The sequence below is a fragment of the Solanum tuberosum genome, unplaced genomic scaffold (genome assembly GCF_000226075.1).
Source record: "Solanum tuberosum cultivar DM 1-3 516 R44 unplaced genomic scaffold, SolTub_3.0 scf00003, whole genome shotgun sequence".
NCBI lineage: Eukaryota > Viridiplantae > Streptophyta > Magnoliopsida > Solanales > Solanaceae > Solanum > Solanum tuberosum.
Window position 1 is genome coordinate 300,655 of NW_006238929.1, and position 22,705 is coordinate 323,359.

Genomic DNA, 22,705 nt, shown 5'->3' on the forward strand with positions numbered 1-22,705 from the left:
TGGGGGGGGGGGGAATAAGGCTCATTCTTCTTCAGCGGCTCCATCAAGAAGGGTTGCCCAAAAGGGTGCTACATCAGGGACATGTAGAGGTTCAAACCATCTATATACTATATCTAGTCGCCACGATTAGAAGAACTCACCAAACATCATCACTGGTATGCTTAAAGTCTTTTTTGTTATTGTTGATGCCTTACTTGATCCGGGTGCTAGTTTGTCTTTGGTGACTCCTTACGTAGCCATGAAGTTTAGGACTTGTTCCGAACGAATTCTTGAGTCTTTCAGTGTCTCTACTCATGTTGGTTAGTCTATTCTATCAAAGAGAGACTATAGAAATTGCACTATCTCTATCCATCATAAAGACACCATAGCTGACCTAGTTGAGTTAGATATGGTAGATTTTGATGTCATTCTAGGAATGGACTGGCTAAATACTTGTTATACCTCAGTCAATTGTAGGACCCGAATAGTCAAGTTTCAGTTTCCTAATGAGCCAATCTTAGAGTGGAAAGGTAGTCCAATAGTGCCTAAGGTTTGTTTCATCTCATACCTTAAGGCTAGAAAGTTAGTTTCTAATATCTATCACATAGTTAGAGTTAAAGACTCTAGTGTGAAGACACCACCCCTCCAGTCACTTCCAGTTGCAAATAAGTTTCCAGAAGTCTTTCACAACAATCTTCTCAGAGTCCCACCCAATAGGAAGATAGACTTTGGAATTAACGTCCTTCCGGATACCCAACCCATATCTATTCCAAAAAATATAATGGCTCTAGGTGAGTTTAGTTTTTTTTAAAGACCTCATTGATAAAGGTTTCTTCGGACCGAGTGTCTTACGTTATGGCGCTCTCATCCTATTTGTGCGAAAGAAAGATGGTTCTCTTAGAATGTGTATTGACTACCATCAGTTGAACAAGGTCACTGTAAAGAATAAGTACCCTTACCCTAGAATCAATGACCTATTCAGCCAACTTCAGGGTGCCATTTTTTTCTCAATGATAGACCTCAATTCTGGCAATCATTAGTTGAAAGTGAAATAAAGTGACATCACAAAGACAACTTTCAGGATTTGTTATAGTCATTATGAGTTCCTTGTCATGTCCTTTGGTTTGACTAACGCTCCTACAACATTCATGGATCTCATGAATAGAATATTTAAGTAGTACCAAGATATTTTTGTTATCATTTTCATCGATGACATTCTAATCTACTCTAAAAATGAAAGGGATCATGTTGTTCATCTCAGAATAGTCCTCTAGACTCTCAAAAACCGTGAGTTATTTGCCAATTTTTCAAAGTATGAATGTTGGCTAGGATCTGCGGCATTGTTAGGCCACATTATGTCCGGTGAAGGTATACGAGTTGATTCGCTAGAAAATAGAGGCAGTGAAGAGTTGGCTCAGACCACATCCCCAACTAGCAAGGAGTTTCTTGGGTTTGGCAGGTTATTACAGAATAGTTGTAGAAGGGTTTTCATCTATTTCGTCCCCAATGACTATGTTGACCCAGAAGAAGCCAAAGTTTTAATGGTCTTAAGCTTGTGAGAAAAACTTTCAGAATTTGAAAAGTTGAATGACTACAGCTTCAGTATTGACTCTACTAGAATGTACAAAGGGTTTTGTTGTATATTGCAATGCATACAGAGTTGGACTTGGTTGTGTACTGATACGGAATGGTAAGGTTATAACCTATGCCTCTAGGCACCTAAAAATCCATGAAAGGAATTATCTGACTCATGATATAAAGTTGGCGGCAGTAGTGTTTGCTCTACATATATGTCGCCAGTATATATGTGGCGTACATGCGAATGTGTTTACCAACCACAAGAGCCTTTAGTATGTTTTCAGTCAAAAGGAGTTGAATCTTAGATAGAGATGGTGGCTAGAGTTGCTTAAGGACTATGATATGAGTATCATTTATCACCCAGGTAAGGCTAATGTTGTTGCTGATGCTCTTAACAAATTATGCATAGAGAGTACTGCTAATGTTGAGGAAAAAAAAAGGAGTTGGCTAAATAAGTGCAAAAATTTGCACGTTTGGGAGTCCACCTTGTAGACTCCAATAAAGGTGGAGTTATTGTGCTGAATGGGGTTGAATCATCCTTGGTGGCGGAAGTGAAGGAAAAGCAAGACAAGGGCTCTATCCAACTTGAGTTCAAGGAAAATATTCATAAGCAAAAGGTGATGGCTTTTGAACAAGAGGGAGATAGTGTATTAAGGTATTAAAGTAGGTTATTTGTTCTAAGTGTTGATGGTCTCCAAGATAGGATCATGGAAAAAGCCTATAGTTCTAGGCATTTGATTCATCCAGTTTCCACCAAAATGTACCATGACTTGAGAAAAGTCTATTTGTGGAATGACATGAAAAGAAGTATTGCAGAGTTCGCTGCTAAGTGCCTGAATTGCCTGCAAGTCAAGGTTGAGAACCATAGGCCATATGGTGTGGCTTAGAACATAGCTCTTTCAGAGTGGAAATGGGAGATGATCAATATGGACTTCATTATTGGGTTACCACGATCTCACCAACAACATGACTCAATTTGGATGATTGTAGATCGGATGACTAAATCAACCCACTTCTTATCGGTAAAGACAACATATTCAACAGAGGACTAAGAGAGATTGTACATTTATGACATAGTTCGACTTCATGGAGTTCCATTGTCCATCATTTCAGATAGGGGAGGTCAGTTCACCGCTCAGTTTTAAAAGTCATTTCAGAAATGTTTGGGTTCAAAGCTAAATCTTAGTACCATTTTTCATCCTCAAACAGATGGTCAGGCAGAGCGTACAATTGGGACTCTAGAATATATGTTGAGGGCTTGTGTCATTGACTTCAAGGGAAATTTAGATGACCACTTGCCTCTTATAGAGCTTACATACAATAATAGTTATCATTCTATCATTTAGATGGATCCTTGTGAGGCTCTTTATGGATGTAGGTTTATATCTCTAAAGGTTGGTTTGAAGTTGGTGAAGCTGAGTTGATAGGGCCATACTTGGTTCATCAGGCTATGTAAAAGGTAAAGATCATCCAATAAGGGTTGAAAATAGTAGAGTCATCAAAAGTCCAATATTGATGCTAGGGGAAGAGATTTGGAGTTGAAAGTGAATGATTGGGTCTATTTGAAGGTTTCATCAATGAAAGGTGTTATGAGGTTTGGGAATAAAGTGAAGCTCAGTCTTTGATATATTGGTTCCTACTATATGTCAAAGAAGGTTGGTAATGTAGCTTATGAGTTATAGCTACCATTAGAGTTAGCGGTTTTCCATCCAATATTCCATATCTCCGTGCTTAAAATTTTCTTGGTTAATCCTTCACTCGTTGTGCCCACAAAAAGTGTTGGTGTGGAAGACAATTTGTCCTACGGAGAGATCCCAGTTTAGCTTCTTGATTGTCAGGTTCGCAAGTTGAGGACCAGAGAGGTTGCATCAGTCAAAGTATTATGGAGGATTTAGCTTATTGAAGAGTCTACATGGGAAGCCGAAGAGGATATGAAAACAAGATACCTCGTATCTTTCCCTCTGGTCTAATTTAAGTTTGAGGTATTAGTTCCTCATATGTACTCTTTTGGATTTATGCATTTCAACTATTCTCATGTTTTCCTATGCATGTATATTTATGAAATCAGTTTTAGACTTCATTTTTTAGCCCAGTGTCTATCACTGCTCAGTTTTATGCATTATTGTGTGTTTTGCAATCATGTTGGGCTGTTAGATCTTTCCCTACTCCAATCATGCTTAGTTGAATCTCATTGGAGAACAAATATTCCTAAAGTCAAATACTATAACACCTCAAAAGTGTAAAAATTAGTTTAGGTGCAAAAGTTATTGGTGTAGTACTTCACGAGGGCATTGTACAGACCGTCAATGGATGTACAACTTGTGTATATGCCTCGTGATTGACACTTAGAATGGGAGAATATTGGTTCAGTATTTATGAGTTGATTTTATGATTCGTGGTTAGGTGTACGGGTCGTGGAAATGGCTCGTAGACTTGAGTTCAGAAAGTTGGAGAATTGTAAAGTCTTTGACCCCTTTTTTACGATCCAACAGGACAACTCGTTGTTGGGAAGACAAGCTGTATATGGGTCTCGTAGAAGTATTCTTCAGACTTAGTGATTTCAGTACCTTGGGTCTACAGATGGCATTGTACGGATCATACAATGGACCAAAACTCATAGATGATTGGTCGTGGTTACCCTTCAGGGATTTTTCAAACTCAATGTACGAATGGGTTCTACGACTCATCGATTGGACTACAGGTCGTGAAAGTGTTTCATGGTTTCTTGTTAGAGACTTCAACTTTCTGTAAGGGTATCTACAAGTGGACAGTACGGTCCATGGAAGTTTGTATGGACTGTAGATGGCCTCTCGTAAACGGTTCTTCTAGTTTTAAGTGGGGTTATTTTAGTCTTTCCCTAACCCTTCTAAGACTAAACCCCGACGTTTTTACACTTAATTAAGGTTCTTTTCAGTTTAGTTCGACCCTAACACTCCCATAATCATTCTGAAGACTTGGAGCACGGATCTAAGAGGAGAAATCTAGGGTTTCCAGCATCCTTTTCAAGTTCTTCAAGAAATTTGTTCTTTTATGTATGTAAGGCTATTCGTAGTGATAGATTAAGTTCGTCATCACGCCTTACATCAAAATTTAGTAAGTAAGAGTTAAATCTAGAGTTCTACCCAATGTTCCATGAATTATGAGTTCTGATTTCTTATTATTGAGATTATAGTACTTTATACATTGTGGTTTTGAATTGTTGTTCATGCCTATTTATTCACATGAATCTTATTTAGTTGAGAATTGTTGAAAGCTTTTCCATAACTATTTTCATGCATTGATTTTTGAATTAAAGTAAATTCAAGCATTTTAAGTGATCATTTGAGAAGAATTTTAAGAGGACATTAATAGTTCCAAATGCATTATTTTGTATTGAGAAATGCATTGCTAATTTAAGAAGAGCATAAATAGTTTCAAAAGAAGTTCCAGTCAGTAAAGTAAAGATTAGTTTTCCCAAAGAGGGCCTTTGAGTATTAACTCAACATAGTTATTATTATTTTTATGAGCACTATGCATGTTTTGGGAGTAATATTGAGCATCAATTTGGGTAAGAGTTAATACAACTCAAACCCCATAAACAGTGTTGTCAGTGTAGATATGACGGTGCCGTTAATTTGGGCAACTCCTAACAAGCCTCGTTTAGGGCTTTTTAGATGGATCCACAAGTTGAGTTTTTTGTCCTATGCTCAGGCAAAGTATATGATGGTTCTGGCAACATGGGCAAGACATTGTACACTCACAAGGCTCATAGTGATAGTTGTCGGTTAGAGAAACTCCCCAAGAAAAGTAAAGTATTATTTTAGAAATTGTTATGCATTATCCTATTCAAATGTAAATCTTTTCTCGTTTTATTACATTGTATGCTTTACTTTCAGTCAAGTTATTTCAGTATTCATTTAGTTCCTTTATTCAGTTCAGTTGTTATTTCATTGAGTCCTATTACATATCATATATTACATGTATTGACCTCATACGACATTGCATTATTTTATGATGCAGCTACAAGTGTCTAGGATCATCAATAGGCGTTCCATTGAGATTACATATTCGTCAACTTTTGGTGAAACCTCCTTGCTTTCGTAGGACTCGAGTCTTCATACTTTATTAGTACTTTTAAGGTAGCTGTGGGTTTTGTCTCGGCACCTATCTTCAGTTAGTAGTGCTTCATGGATAGACAAGTTAGAGAGTTATTTTCAGACAATTTATGAGATTGAGCTTATTATTTTAAATGTTCATCAACTTAAGCTTTCGTATGCATGTGTTTAGTCTTTCACTAAGTAGTCAGGCAGGCCAAGGATTCGCTTGAGGACCAGCAATATTCTTCGAGTATCGATCACGTCCAGGGTGTAGGATCGGGACATGACATCAAGTCTCATGACAGGTCTCAGATTGGGGTCAAGAGCGCGTCTCGGGTCTCGAGTTGGGGTCAAGTAGGAAGTTAGGTCTCGAGTTAGGGTCGGGAGTCAAGTCATGTGTCTCAAGTCAAGTTCTTGGTCAGGGTCGGATGGTAAGGTTGAAGGAGATTTTTAAAAGATATTTTACTATTATGGACAGAAGTCATTATCCTTAAATTGGAAGAAAATAAGTCTATTTGGAAAACATTTTTCATAACATTTAAGCCACCAACAAATAAGAAAATCTTTCAAATGTTTTCTTTCCTGCCAAACACACCGTAAATAGCTTGTTATTTCGTAAAATGTGAAATGTTTTAAAACAAATTCACTTTACTAAAAGGACAAATATTTGGGAGAGGTGGTATTATTATAAGAGATTCAAACTTAAAAGATTCTCATTCCTCAATCATAAATAATAAATATTGGTTGGTTCACGAATTTCATAACCTCGAAAGTATGGATTGATACACAGAACCAAGTGGAAAATCAGGGCGTCAGCACTCTTATTGTCTAATGTTGTTTTCTTTATTTATTACTGGCTATTTCTAATCATAGTTGTCCACTATATTATAAATAGTTATCCAGCAATACTTGTCCAGTTTAGAAAATCAAGAGATAATATATTTTTTGTGTCTATTTTACCGTTGCTATTAAATACTATTGTTCATCTAATACATTTCTCAAAGCATTAAATTAAATAAAGTCAAAGGATAAAATAGTAATATTACCCCTATTATTTATTGTTTCTTAAGGGTTGTCAAATCAATAGTGGACAACTATCGTTGGACGGAGGAGTATCATATATACAACTACATGTTACAACTAAACACATCTTTTAAATTACCACTTTGCTTTCCTAGGATTGGCAGCTTAATTTACATGCAAATTGAGGCTGGTGAAACTTAAACAAAATTAACAAAGAAAGGAAAAAAATATATATAGTTACCATCAAGTCAGCCCTTTTGATAGAATAAATCATATCCAACAATGCCCTGCATGTAGAACATGTTTTTGAATCATTAGATAGAAAGATTTTATCCTTTTTTATTCATCTATAGTGGAATGATTCCCTCCATTGAAAACTAACATTCACCTACCATTTCTCCCTCACTAGAAAAAGAGAGGTAAAAAATCTCAAGAAAAATTCATTAACCAGATAAGAACAACATTCAGAATATATACAAGGACGCACCTAGCGGCCTATAGATATTGGTTTATGTGAATTCAGTAGCTTTTGTTAAGATTTACAGAAAAAATTATAAATGCTTGGCTATGAGGCAATTAAAGCTAGATTATTGTTGGGAAACTGAATCAGAATAATCTTGCTATTATAATATGAAAATATATATATATGAAGTTTACCTCCATGTGCATGACTGGAATTAATCTTCTATACATTTAGTGTTTGTGTTGTGTTTTCTGTTCTTTCCCTATTAGCAAACCACTTGACTGTTCTCCTTGCAATTGGAAGCCAAAGTTTCCTCCTCCTTTCATCCCGGACTGAAAGCTCTCGATTCCTGTTGTTGAATCTTGAATACAGTATAATTTCTGACATGGATCTCTTCTCATCTGCAACAAGACATTTTGATTTGATTAATTTGCTATCAAACAATCTTTTCCTTTCCATTTCATCCTTGATATTGATCGATTGCTCTTCTTCTATCACTGTGGATTGCTCAGCATTTCTATCCATTGATGAGAATCTATTGCTTGTCATGCCATTAAGCATTTCTGAATTCAAGAATATCAGGTCTGAAGAAGTGACATTGCTCCATCGATTCTTGAACACAACATCTGATACTATGATCCTATGATTGAACCTGTGTAGTTCTTTTTCTTGTATTGGCAACTCTTCGGTTCCATTTTCCTCCCTTTCAATATAGATTTCCAAGTTTGATTCGTCATCTCTTACTAGCTCCTCAGACTGACTCCACAAGAATCTCAAACTATCTGAATATGTAAGCAATGAAAGGTCTTCACAACTTATCTTATGCCTGCAAAGAGGGCAGGTTGAATGTTTTTCCAGCCATTGATCAATACAGTTAATATGGAATGCATGTTTGCACATTGGAATCAATCTAAGAATTTCAATATCTTCAAATTTTGATAAACAAACACAACATTCAAGTCCTTGTTTTGATCCTCTCAGTAAAGAGAATCTGAAAAAAGGGAGTGATTCCACCACAGTTTTATCGATACCTGAGGAACGAGACACTGATCGAACAAGTCCTCCATCATTCTGAATATGAGAAGATGCCGTATGACAAAACTTGGCATAGAGGAGTAGAAAAAAAGTTAGTGAAAACATGATAAAGAGGACACCAATAACAACAGCAAGGCTTGGTTGAAAACTGCTAACAACATCTTGTGAAGAAGAAGTTGGCAAATCTTCAGCTTTTACATTCAATGAAAGAAGTAGTAACATGAAAATACTCTTGTGCATCTCTTTATTTGTTGTACATGTGTGAGGGGCAAGTTTTAAAATTTGGAATTATGTAAATAAAGTGATGGAAATGTGGGAAGGCTTAAACATGAACACATATATTCTTCTGCTAATAAAAGAATAATATCACCAACAACGGAGCTAAAAATTTTATTAAGGGTGTCCAAGAATAATGGTGCGTGAATTACAAAATAAAACAATAAGAGTGTCCAAGAATAATGGTGTATCGACGTCAAAATAAAACAAACAAAAAAACTATTGTGCTATTTTGGGTTTGAATGTGAAACTCTTTCTTTCAAATGGATACTCATTACCACTGCGTCAAAGGCATTACTTTTGTCAAGGGGTGTCCAACTTTAAAGATATATCCATTGAATGTTGAATTTGACATATATGTACAAAATAATTTTTCGATGAAGGATGTTCAGTTGGACATCCTGAGATGGCTATAGCTACGCCCCTGAATATCACGATCTTTTACCTACTCAATTTTGACCACATCATCTCACTCATAGCTAGAGCACAACTAGCCAGGGGACAACTTTCTATATTATTTTCAGTATAATCCGAAAGGCATTGACTTGACTAATTTAGATTTAATGGAATGTCGACGTTTTCTCAAAAAGAAAAGTCGATAATAATTAAACAGAAAATCCGCATGGTTTTGTGCCAAAAGCACATGGATGAATGCTGAAGAGTAAAAGAACTTTTTGGTTAGTCAACAGAAATGACAGATAATGTATTGGTGCTTCTTTGATAAGAAAAAATAAAATTATTTTCTTGGGTTAGGTTGGATGATATTAGATTATTAGTTAGTACCTCTTAAGCACGTCTTAATATGATATGATATAAGCCATCACTAAACACTAGTTGGCATATTGGAGATAGATTAATACTTTATAATTTATATTCATAACAAGTATCCCCTCCATTTCATTTTAAAATGACAATGATGGTGAAGGTGGAGCAAGTGTTAGTGGTGGAAGAATAAGTAAATGGAAGGAGTAAATTAAAATGAGTTGCGCGCTGGCGTGGTATGCCATGTGACGTTCACCTCATTAAAGTGTTAGTATTATGTGGGGATTCGATGGACACCTTTCACAACGCTAACAGAAGGGGTATATTTGAACCATTTAAATAACTGCAAGAGTGATTATATACAAATAGTATAGTGGAGTGTGAAAATGATCCTTGGCCATTTACCATTATAAATTTCAGTAAATATTTTAAAGCATTATTTGCAGGTAGGTTGGGTCATGACCCGCCCAGATTTACTTTGGGCTCAAATGGGCTAAAAATCGAGTTGGATCATGACTCATCCAATTTAATCTGCTTAATCTCAATAATTTTAACATTTGCTATTTAACTTTTATAACTACAATTTAAATTTCAACTCAATTTTTTTTTAAAAAAAGTTACAAATTGATAGATAAATCCTAAAGGACATAAAATAGATAGTAATTCATACCTTCAATATAGGAACATCTATTATATCAATACAAATAAAAAGCCTCAAAACGGGTTGAAATTGAAGATTAAATTAGACTCAATTGAATTCTCTTAAAATAGGTTAAGGCTTGAATGAGTTGAGATTTAACTCAATTCAGATTATTTTGAGTTAAACCCTTGAAATTCTAGACGGGTTACCTATATTTGGGCTATTTTTGACAAGCTTTTCCACAGTGGTCAGATATCCACAGCAAACAGTAGCCAGCCCTTGTACTTCATATCACCCTTTGGGATTTGGGTCATAAACCATTTTGACTACAAGGAGGCAACTAATTTAGCATTTCAAACAACAGTCTGCAATAACTTTTTCTGTTTCCTTTTATAAATAAGGGTGGTGTCCAAACCAACCATGACTATTACCTGCTAACTCCCACTAATACGTCTTACCAACTAACTCTATTCTCCAAGACTTAGGCAAATGCAATGAAAAGTTTAAGCAAGAGAAGCCAACACTGCAAAGCCTCTTTAGACAAGCTCAGGGCGAAAGACCAAATTAAAGATAGACTCAAAGGTCGAAGACGATGTCCTCTAGAAGCTGACCGGTGACTTCAGTTACATGAAAGTGATGCTCGATGTGGTTAACTGTAAAAAAAACCTCATATTTACATGCTTGGCACCTTGTGACACTCCTTTAGCTTGCACCATAATAACTGGGAGTAACAAAAAAATGGACTTTCCTTTTCAATAGGCCTTCCAGTGCAATGAAATAGAAAGCCCCAAGAGAGTGCTTATGATATGCTTGATAAGGAAAAGGTCATAATTTATTACAAATATTTGGCTAGCATATCAGTTTCAGAGGATACACTAATACAATTTAATGGGATATGTGCATATGCATTAAGAAATCTGCACTCATTCATTTGAACTATATAATATAAAGATGCTTCTGCTTCCTACAATTTATTTAGGGATACAATGAAAAAGCTTACTTCATTCTTCGACATATGATTTCATATCCTAAATCAGCTTTGTGCAGACGCAGCAGGATTGCTACTTGGAAACGATGAAACACCAGCACCACCTTCTTGACTAGTTTGCTCTTCGCTAGCATGCCGTACAAACTCTTCCGGTGACATGTGAGACCCATGACAAGCACAAACAATCCTGATTTGGGTGGGATTGTATCTATAAGTAACACCAGATATTGTTCTACCATTTGGACCTGGACCAGTTGTTGAAACCCATGGTAGATTCGGATAGGAACCAGATCCTCCAAATTTCAGATCTGCAGCAAGACCTGGCCTTATAGTTGCAAATTCTGAAGGAACTGCTTCTGCTCTGGGCTGCTCAGGAGGGTCTTTTGACCTGAAGCTTATGTTGCTACCTTTAACATTTTCTTCCGCTCGAGAAGTGGAAGTTTCTTCCGCGTTATGCTGTCTCCCATTGCCTTTCACATGCTCCATTACCCTCCCATCATATTGTACAGATTCAGAAGACTTGTGTGGAATAATCGGCAAAGTAGCTATATAAACATAGCAAGTACAACTTCTTAGTCACAAGGCTGGACAATTATTGAACTAAGAAATCATGCCCATTGATGCAGCAGTCTGTGCATGATTTGAAATGCAATAAATTTGAAGTTTTGGGAACTTCTGGGCATCTCATGCAACAGATTAAAAGTTGTATGAAATTTGTGGTAATGTTAAATCTATAAATCTCTAAATTAAAAGTTAAATTATGATATTACCCCTCTTATCAACCTAAATACCCTACAATCTAATAAAAAATGGAACAAAAATAATTTGTAATTGACATAAAGAGAAGCGACACATCTGTTCAAAAGGAACAAAGGGTAGTTCTTATAATCAAACAAAATCTCTGTTACTAAGAAAAACACCAAGCAGAGGGTAACTCTCAAATTTCAATCTCGTGCTTTTCTCCTTTACCAAGATTTTTTTACCTCTTTTAAGTATTGTGCAAATTTCAGTTAAGCTGATAAGTCAAATGTAAAAAATGTTATTGGGTTTATCAATACTGGGCTATATATTAACGATTTTCAAACAGTTTTGTTTTATAAAAGGTACAATTTCATATATATACAACAAAGTAATTAGTTTACAACAAATATAGCCATAAAGTTTTTTACATAAAAAGTAGCCCAAAAGCAAAAACAAAACGCGAGGTTTAGCCACGCGAGAACCGCGGCTATATGGGAGAAAAGCCGTGGGTAAGCTGCATTTTTTGTATCTCAAGGTATTTCTCACATTAAAAAAATGAAAACAATGTGATTGAACAAATTTCTAACCCTTCCATACATGTGACAAAAATAATTTCAAAAAAATAAAAAATATTGTACATGTAATGTATAGATATTGTGTAAATAGTAATGCAATGTATAGGTATTGTATACATAGAGTATAATCATGTATATATGATGTATATCTATGTATCAAAAATATACATACATCATTGTTTATACAATATATTATATATAAAGGGCTAATTTCAAATATATACAATAAAGTTATAAGTTCACAATAAATATAGCCATGTTTTATTTACATCAAAATAAAGTAAGAGGAAGTGTATACACTGAAATACAATCCATCATGCTAAAAGTCATAGAAAGTATACAATGATTATACAATATAGCTTGTCAAAAGTCATAGAAAGTATACATTGACTATACGATATGACTTATACAAGAACTATACACTACTATACATTATGATACACTCAAAAAGTTGAATAGAGCTTAACTATACATGAAGTATACACTGACTATTCAATCCCTATCAACTCAAAATCACCTCTAAATAGTCCCAAATTTTAGATATGAAATCCTCTCGATGTTTCTAGTATTTGATATATAATTCGCTCGAAACGATTTACGTTTTTGGTACGTCAAATTTTTCAATCAAGCAAGCTTTGAAACTTGTTGATTGATCATGGAGAATGAAGGAAGGAAGGAAGGAAGAAGAAGAAAAAGATATAATCTTATTGATCTTCAGTTGATTCTTATTGATTTTAGAGGTAGCGATAGAATTTGCTGCCTTTTTTACCAGTTTTCGCTTTTTTATTTCGTTCTTAAGAGGCATAGAAGATTGGAGATTGAAGAAGAAGAAGAAGAAGATATTTAATGGTTGATTGAAGCAATGACGAAGAAGAAAAAGACTCACAAAGGAGGCCAAAGAAGGTAGCAGAAGTAACGCACGGCTATTTTTTATTTTTTTGGGGAAAAAATAGGGTGAATGGCCATTTTAGGTAATTTAAATAAATTGGGCTATAAGATGGTAAGTAAACCTTGGCTGACAGTTTTCATAATTTTCCCTTATATTGGTCTATCATTTCCTTTTTTTCAAATTGAAGTTAGCTTGATTGGCCATTTTATTGATCATAAAAAAAGAAATTATTTACAGAATGAAAAATAGAGATTCAGCTTAAAACAAGGTCCAAATCTTGACCAAACAAAAATAAACAAAAAGAACAACAATACACTAAAGGGGAAAGTGAGGTCAAGGAGCTCAAAGGTTTTCTTCACCACATCGCCAATTCGGAGAAGCTTTCATCGGCGATTGGCCTATCTATTCAGTTATCAGTTCTTTGAGCTTACTTAACCATTAAACTAATAACCTATATTGCTCGGACTCTACAAGAATGTCGACGGGTGCATGTTGATCCTTCAAAAGTAGTGCATTTTTTAGGGACCCGATATGGGTGCGGCATCATTTTTGGGGAGTCCGAGCAACATAGCCGATAACCAAACGAAATCTTGTTTCCTTTTTATCCCTGGTTACATAAAAGTGATTTAAAATTAGAAACCCTATTCCTAATATTTTGTTTCTCTTTCATAAGTTTTGTTAGCTTGGCAAGATATAATTAAACAGATTTATGGTTCATAGCATACCTAAGATTTTCTACCCAGTGAATAGTTATATTGTTATCTCTCCAACAAAAAGCAAGTAAATCCCACCATGATATTTACCATCCATTTAGTAGTACTAAATTTGTTTATACAACCTCAACTAAATTGAAAGTAAATCAAGGAGGGAGCTTAGTCCAGGTTGATGTTAAAAGATTGTGATTTTGCATTAGTGGTTTGTTGTGGTAACGAATGTGTGCTAATGTGGAAGTCAAAGATGAACAATTTAGGCTTAGAGGTTACCATGGTTGAAGAGAATGCATAGTTAAAAATGAAAACAAGAAGGGAAAGGAAAAATTTCTTGAGGAGCAAGTTGGTTGTTGGCGCCCCTAGAAGACATTTTCTTATAGGTTAAACCGATAATTGAACGGTTAAGAACCGCTAACAGACTAATCAGGAATCGATTTAGGATACTTACAAATTGATAACCGATATCAACCACTACCTCCACTACACTCAATTCCTACTACCAATAAACTCCGTCATCACAACTAGCACCGCCGTCAACAACCATCATACATTCTTTGGTCACCACCACCACTGTCGCCACCTCCACCACTACTACCAGCCACTACCACCAATGTGGTCAATCTCTACTACCAACCACCTCCATCATCATAACTAGCACCACCACCAACTACCATGAACACATCCTCAACCACCACACATTTTTTCAGTGATCACCATCGACACCACCAACTACTAACATAAACCAACTTCACCATTACAAGTTACAACCACCAAACACTACAACCAATCTCCACCATTATGACAGTCAGTACAACACCATCCACCTCCACCATCATAACTCATCACCATCATTACTAGCCACAAACAACTATCCATCACCACCACCACCTCTAGAAATTATCTCCACTATCACTAGCAAGCATAAATGTTTCATTTTTAATCAAATATTGATTTAATTTTATTAATTTTAATATTTAATTAATTTTTGTTTGAATTAATTTATTATGTACATATAAATAAATTATGTACATTCAGATGTTGAAAAATAAACATTCTTAATTTTTCAGTGTTCAGATCTAGAGACAACATCTTAATCATTCAGATATGCATTCAGATCAAATGTCTAAATCTTAATGAAACCAAATGAGGTCTTACAATGTATTGCATCCCTCCATTCACTGCATCCCTCATAGTGAATGTTCTTCCCAATTCCATAACCACTTCATCATCAGGCTATTGATTAGGTTTCTAATGCCCATACCCCCTGTTTCTTGTTTTGTTGACTACTACCCATTTAACCAGATTATAACCCTTTGCCTTCATCCCATTTAACCAAATTATAACCCTTGTTTTCTTTGTTACATTTGACACAAAAATTATCTTCTTAGCTTGTCTAACCTTTTAATCACCTTCGTAGGAATAGGAAACAAAGACATCACATAGGTGGGCAGTGAGTCTAAGACAGTTTTTTTTTTTTTTTTGACAAAAAGTCTAAGACAGCTTATTAGAGAATGACCCTACTCCCTAAAGAAGATATTGTACCTTCCATTTTGCTGACTTCTCTATAATGCCATCCCAGATTATATTGCCTTATGTTAGTAACCCAAAGGCATTCCAAGTTACATAGTTGGCAAAGTCTCTATCCTCCACCCCCAATCACCAATTTTCAAACTTGAAATAGGAATTTTTGAACTAACAACTCCCACAAGTCAACATAATTGGATTGTGAACTGATCCCAGTTTTGGTAATAAAGTCTACTTGATTTGGATGAAATTTTCTTCTCATTCTGAGCAAAACATGAATCTGTCATTTCTGAAAGCATTTCTATGATTATCCCCCCTTCTCCATGTGAAAGACCCTCCAAATAAAGGAGGATTTAATAGTTCCAAGTCATTTAAAAGAAGAGAATTCAGCCACTGCACCTGATATTCTGTTGAAATCTGATCTTTCTACAGGTTATCTAGTGACCTTAATCACCTCCAAGTCATTCAGGACCTTTCGAAGCTGACATTACAACCTTGCATACTCTTATGTCTCAGCCACAGTAGCTTGAGGTTGTTGCACTAGATTAATATTATCAGGAAATATTCTTTAAGAGTCCAATCATCATTCCAAAAAGAAATTTTGACGCCAGTACCAACTTTGATATTGACATTTGTAGAAAGAAGTGGGCCATGAGCATTTTATATGCCTCCATACACTTAAACCATAAGAATCAGAGATTCTTCCTATACACCAAAACCCAATTGCCCCATATTATTCACTGATAACCTTCCTCCATATAACCTATTTCTCTTAAGAAATCTTCGCAACCACTTCATAAGTAAGCTCTTGTCATGTTATCCCAAATTTTTTATTTCCAGGCGTCCTTCTTTTTTGCTGCTAACTAGAGTACTCTAGCAAGACTCACCGCAAAGAGTTTTTGAACTCTATCCTAGGACTCGTTCCTAAGAGCATCTCTCCCCACATTTGCACATTTTAATAGTTAATGTTTACTGCATAAGCCACCTTACATATCACTCTTTAAAAGATAGAAGTTTAAAATTGTAGAGCATGCATAAATTCATATTAAGAACTTAGTTACACATGCGTTTTTTTACTAGTTTAATCAAGACATTAAAGTCGTTAAAAAAACTTACAAATAAAATATGGAGTTATCTTTCCTGAACATTCATGGCCTCTGATGTCGGTTGTCCCAGTTCTTGAATTTTATTTTATTTTCCCTTTGGGTAGAATCTGGTTGTGATGGAAATATCCTTCTAAATGCAAAATCTAACTAAACTTAAGGCAAGTATAAGAGGTTGATTCTATAATACCAAAAATCTTAGGATTACTAATTAATCCAAGTCACTATTATTCAATTTTAGTTTGACAAGGATAGCAAAAAGCAATGTTGCTCGGACTCTTAAAAAATATCGATAGGTGTGTTGGATCCTCCAAAAATAGTGTATTTTTGAAGGATCCGACACGTGTGCAGCAACATTTTTGGAGTGTCCGAGTAACTTAGGTAAAATGAGTCTCTTGCACAATGTCCCTGGCCAATACCATTTACCAGATGAAGCTAGGGGGAATTTTCCATTTCATTAACCATGTTAATTTAGGATCTTGAGTAACACAATGTTCCAGGACAACTTTTTTTTATTGGTGTCCAGGACAGCTCGTGAGCACCTCATCCAATTACACGAGGTACCTGCTACCTCCCACCAACATGTGTTTCGGGTAATTCTGTCCACCAAGACTTGGATAAATGGAAAGGAATCACCTCATTCTTTTTGCTTTCGCTTATGGTTCCCAACCCACTTCACTGACCAATTGGTCACACCTTTGGGTGCCCCCAAGACTACAACTGAAAGCATAATACACCCAGTTGTCAAGGAAAAAAATAATTGAAAGAAAAGAAGGTTTAAAAATTTCTAAATTTCTATTGAACCTACACTAGCCCATTAAAGGAAAATATACAATCAAAAAGTATTTCAACCTCTAGACCATACACATGTAAATCCTTAGTTTTTCGTTGGGAAACTTTCAATGCAAGATGGTCTCTCACAATGACTTATCGAAGTCTTCATGGTCTTTGAATCCCTGAGGACAACCATAAAGTGTAGGTTAACTAGGAGTGAAAATTTATTGCATATACTACAAATATTACTGGGGCAATTTCAATGGAATGCAGATTGTTGAAAGACAACCCAAATTCCCCTCCATTTCCTAGGAACCCATCTTGCACTCTTAGCTACTAGATTTTGCCTCCCTCATCTACCATCAAGGGAAATCATCAATATCTTTGCCGTTGCTGCAAAACCTACAAATACTTCGAACATTTTGTTGTCCTTATCATGCGCCAACGTATGATGGATGATTTCTATGTAGCTATGTTTGGGAACTATACAGTGAATCCAACTGCTCAATTAACTTTAATTCTTGTAAGGTAGGATATACTTGCACTTTTATATTTTAGTCTGCATTATATCCAGCTAGTATGGAACAGATTACCTTTCAGTTTGCTTCTATAAACCATTTTTATTTTAAAATTTAAAGCAGTATCTTTCCCTTTGATTGGTAAAAGCACAAATGCATATATGGCCCTTTAAACAGTATACAAAGAAGTGGTTTAAAAAAGAAAAAAATCCATAAAGTTTGTTCAAAGTTCCAACACAGTATTGCTCACTGGGAGCAATAAAGTTGTCCTCCGATGAATGTCCAATGACTAGGGAAGATGTACAGGTCATTTTACCACACCTTTTCACGACAGGGAAGCATCTCTTAAAGAGTTTCAGGAAGTAGAATGGATGCCTTAGCTATTTCCTAAGCAAAAACAGGAAATACACAAGATCTTAAGGACTGTGATTTGATTATTCCAAAAATCTTCTTTCTATTTTTGTAATGTGCTATGGGTCCTCAATTCCTCCTAAATAAAATTTAGCTCCAAACAAATCGTAAACATGCATTGAAGAAGAAAGAAAACTCATAGAGTTAATAGGAAAACCTTGAGAAATATTTGGTCCATCTTTGTGCTTATCTGAGCCCAAGGAACCTCGTCCGTAGGAAGGGTGAAGCTGCTGAAGATGAGAAGCAGCACCGCGGGAATTATCCTTCTCCAATGTTGGCAGCTGTACAGAAGAGTAGCCAAACATTAATGGCAAATTTGTAGGTATGACAGGCTGGGCTCCAGGTCTATCTCCACTAGTGGTAGCCATTACTTGCATCATGCCAGGAACTGGGTAACCAGTCGTACTTGCTGTATTACCAGGGTTAGAATCTTTCAGAGGCATAGAGTACGGTAGGTTCATGATGTTTATTGATTGACCTTGGAATGGGGTACTATATGGCATATTCCCGAACTTAACATCCTTCTCAGAAGAAATGGTAAACCTTCTCTGTCCAAGTAATTCTACACCACTTGAATCAGGAACACCACGAAGCTCCTTATGAACCTCAGCACTACTTCCAATAAATCTCTTAGAGTTCTCATCATGCTGCAAAATTTGCCTGGAAGTTGAACCTACAGTTTCAGAATCAGCTACGTCTTCATTTTCTGCAGTTGAACCATCATCTGTTGTTATTGAAATGTGTGATGCCCTTGTCTTGTCATGCATATCGGCATGATGAGCTTCTCTCTCATGCTTCTTTTGTTGACTTGACTCCCGGAACAAATTTTTACGCTTTTCACCCACATCAGTTCTCCTTTCTTCTTCAACTTCTATAGGTCTATTATCATTTGGAACCCAGAATCCTCCACTCTTTAACTTTTTAGAAGCATCTGCATCAACACTAGTGCTGGAAAGCAAGTTCCCACCATGTTTTGTTGAATCACTTCTCTGAGAACCCACACCACAATCATGCTTTTGGCTGCTAGTGCCTCCATCCAGAAAGTTCTTGAAATCATTAATCACTTTGCCATCTCTATCAACTTCCTCAACCTTGGAATCCGATGAGCTCCCACTTTTACTTTTATCTGACGCAACCACCCCACCACAAGGAAGACCCAAGCTTAGATCAAGACCATTTTCGTCCATTTTAATCAAACACAAAGCACATTGACCAGATTCACATGTGAAACTTCAGTTCACTCTGCCACCAAAAAAGAAAGAAAGTTTCACTCTGGAATATTTTACTACTTCATCTTGAATGGAAGAAACTTTATTCAGATAGAATACCTGTTGTAATATCTGTTCATGTTAACCTTGAAGTCTAATAGACAAGAATAAAAGACTCCCTTGGTCTTAATTTGTTTGACCTACTTTCCTTTTTAGTCCGTTTCAAAAAGAATGACCTTTTCCTTTTCTGTAGCAACTCTTCAATGTTTAAAGCACAAGATTAAAGGGCATTTTGGTACATTTTGACATATATTTAATTTTAGACCACAAAATTCAAAAGTTTTATTTACTTTCTTAAACTCCATCCCAAATCAAAATAGGCCAAACAAATTGAAACGGAGGGAGTATTGTTTATCAGTCAACCAAGGGAAAAAAAATTAGTTATAACATTCAATAGTACATAAAGGCACAAAGAAGAAGCTCAAAACAAAATGCAGAAAATAGCCTGATTGGTTTTTCTTGAAGTCACGTATGCTGTGTTAAACCAACATAACAAAGCTGAAAATGTTTGCATAAGTGGTTTATGTCTCAGTCAATGATTATTTAGTTTAAGGCTTTAAGCAGACCCATTAAAATAAGTGAGATTAAAACTCATCTACTCACACTTGCTAGGGTAGCAATGCAACTCCTCTAAATAGCTAATGACCAGAAATCCAATCTAAAGATGGTGAACTGATGTTTAAAAAGAAGGGGAACTCAAGAGGACAGGATATATTGAAGATAGAATTAGTCAAAATAGGAGCCTCCTTTCAAACTAGATTTCTGGAAACAAGAAGGTTATCAAGGAAACCATAGCAAAACAATCAATAAGGTCAGAATATGAAATAAACCAAAAGTTGCTTTAGCTTTTCACAGACTATGCCTCTGTGGATCATCCATATATATTCCACACTATTCCTGGAACTACTTCTTTGGCCTTCAACCTACCAATTACCATAACCCTCTCCCTTCAACCTACCATAACCCGGAATACGAAGTACTATTCCGGGAACTACTTCGCATTTACACCTGCCTAAACCTTGAGAAAATCATCTAGCTCAATCAAACAGACCCCAATTCATCATTAACTAGATCTAAAAGTCGAAGTAAAAGAAACAGAAAGCCTAGAAAGAATAAGCAATTAAACTAGTCGTCTTTAGGGACAAACAGTAACAAATCTATCTACATATAGATCTGCCTCTAACACAGGTTTTGCACAAAAGCACAAGTAAAAAGATTTACTTACTGAAAGCACAGATACAAAGTAGAAACCTAACTAACTAGTTCAAATTCCAGATGATCAAAAATCTGCACTAAAGATACTTGGAGCTAGCTGGGAATTCAGATCAACAGAAACAAAGGGTATATACCTGATGAACAAAACTGTGAACCACAGAGAAAGATAAGGAGCAGGGGAAATGCGGAGTCGAGGAAAGTGGACGTTGGCGCCGTAGTGAAGACGAGTCGACGGCTAGCAGTAGGTAGGATGTGGGCGGAGTGACAAAATGTGGATGCGAAGACCTGACTCACCAATCTTTCTTCTTTCTTCTTTCTTCTTTCTTCTTTCTTTCCCATTTAACACATAGAGCACGTGGTGGATATGTAACTTCAATGTACCTCATCCTATGCTTCTTTTGTGTTTCTTCCACATGTTATATTCACTACTCAATACTTCATACTTGAGAAATACAAATCAAATATGCTAGTAAATTTTATTATAAAAAGAAAATAAGTTATTATCCGTTAAATTTAAAATTTGAAATTCAACAACTTTATTGAAAGGATTTGTTTAATTTTTCAGAAATTAAGACTTATAAAATGGTAGATTTACAATTTTTTTAAATTTCTTTTTATAAAAAATAGGTTAGTTTTATTATTTTATTAATTTTGTTTTACGTATAGAAATTTGATACCTGATTGTAATTTCAAAAGTTGCTGCTACAATGTTCAACACATGGTGTTTCTGACAATTTACTGTTGTAATACTTTTATTATAGCCTTGATTCGGTCAACAAAGGGTTGGTTGATCAACTTATCCAAGATAGAATGATGCGACAACCGTTTGATGTAGCAACAATGTTGCTATATGATATGACCAAGATAAACCGAGGATGACACACTAGAGAGGATTAAGTATCTCCTCTGCAATGGAGTATGAATAAGGAACAAATGGAGAAGAATCATGACCAGATGAAAATATGGCCAAAATGATGAATCAACTCGATTTTCTATCCAAATATGTCATGGAGGTTTCAAAATGGTAAATGAAATTGGAACAAGCAGTGGGTAGTGTCCGGAGGATGCCAAATTTGAGGCATTGTGCAATGAGAAAATAAATTATATGGGGAACCAAGTGGGGGGTTCTCATCTGAATTATCCAAGGTCGAAAGGGAACCAAGATTGGAACAAGGATAGGGATAATGGTTGGAGAGATTGGAGAGATCGAGGTGGCAATAGATAGATCGTGAAATTGAAAAGGATAGATACATCCCACCTCGTAATCGTTCCAAGCTGAAAGATGCTAGACCAAAAGGAAATCGAACTGATGAAATGCTAACAAGGATCTTCAACAAGATTAAAGGGTCTGATAGGGTGTTAAAGGATTTGAAAAATGACTTCTCCACCTTGACACAAACAATTACTTCTCATTTCATGTCAATCAAGCAACTGGAGACTCAAATGTGCTAGATCTCTGCCCATTTAAATCCAAGGCAAAAGAAAATTTTGCCTAGTGACCCCATCCTTAACCCCAAAAATAATTGTTGATGGGTAAGAATTGTGTTGTACCACGACGTTAAATAAGGTGTTGCTTGAGAGGCAACCCAAGTTTATTTTATTGTTTTGTTTTTTTCAATAATGTGTGTTGTGAGTTTAGGGTGAAATGAAATTAAAAAGTTGAAAAAAATGCATTGGGCGATGCAAGTACCCAGTCGGCGATGCATCGAAATGGTTTGGCAGACATCTTCATGTCACATTCTAAGCCAAGAATTTTGAAAATTGTACTGTCAACTTTGGCGAACATAGACCTATTCGACGATCAGTCGAATGACACTAAGCAGACTACATCGGGTCCGTCGAGTTAAACTTCAAGTTTGGTATTTGTTCATGCATCATTGGTGAGCTTAAGCTCATTCGGCGACATTAATCGTAGACCGCCGAACGTGCATGAAATAGAAAGGTCAAGAGTCTTTTCAATTTTTAAAAGACAACCTGTAACAACCCGGAAAACTAGTGAGACCAAGCTAGAGTCTAATGGAAACTAGTAGGTGAAGCTAGAGCCTAACGTGTGAACTTTTGAGTTTGATGTTTGGTTTTAGGATGAATATTGACTTCCTGAGGTTAGGTTGAGGTGTCTAGGAGTTAAATGTCAAGGTACGACCCCCTAAGGACCAA

General features: G+C 35.9%; 2 protein-coding genes across 2 annotated transcripts; both read right to left on the reverse strand.

Annotated features, from left to right (window-relative positions):
- Positions 1-6,730: 6,730 nt before the first annotated feature.
- LOC102591707 (E3 ubiquitin-protein ligase ATL42-like) lies at positions 6,731-8,828 on the reverse strand. Its single transcript, XM_006338091.2, has 2 exons — positions 7,314-8,828; positions 6,731-6,943 (listed from the first exon to the last, which is right to left on the reverse strand). Exon 1 carries the CDS (start codon positions 8,392-8,394, stop codon positions 7,342-7,344), a length of 1,053 nt encoding a protein of 350 aa, XP_006338153.1. The 5' UTR covers positions 8,395-8,828; the 3' UTR covers positions 6,731-6,943; positions 7,314-7,341.
- A 1,772-nt stretch (positions 8,829-10,600) lies between these two features.
- Positions 10,601-20,912, reverse strand: LOC102592267 (ninja-family protein mc410). The gene is made up of 3 exons (XM_006338093.2): positions 20,683-20,912; positions 18,223-19,307; positions 10,601-11,365 (listed from the first exon to the last, which is right to left on the reverse strand). Exons 2-3 carry the CDS (start codon positions 19,250-19,252, stop codon positions 10,866-10,868), a joined length of 1,530 nt encoding a protein of 509 aa, XP_006338155.1. The 5' UTR covers positions 19,253-19,307; positions 20,683-20,912; the 3' UTR covers positions 10,601-10,865.
- Positions 20,913-22,705: the final 1,793 nt, after the last annotated feature.

Bases quoted from the DNA above. Each gene is read 5' to 3' on its own strand.
- LOC102591707 (XM_006338091.2), bottom strand. From the start codon at position 8,394: ATGCACAAGAGTATTTTCATGTTACTACTTCTTTCATTGAATGTAAAA.
- LOC102592267 (XM_006338093.2), bottom strand. From the start codon at position 19,252: ATGGACGAAAATGGTCTTGATCTAAGCTTGGGTCTTCCTTGTGGTGGG. The intron at 11,366-18,222 runs GTTTTCCTATTA...ATGTTTATATAG, and splicing joins TGGACCAAATATTTCTCAAG to CTACTTTGCCGATTATTCCA.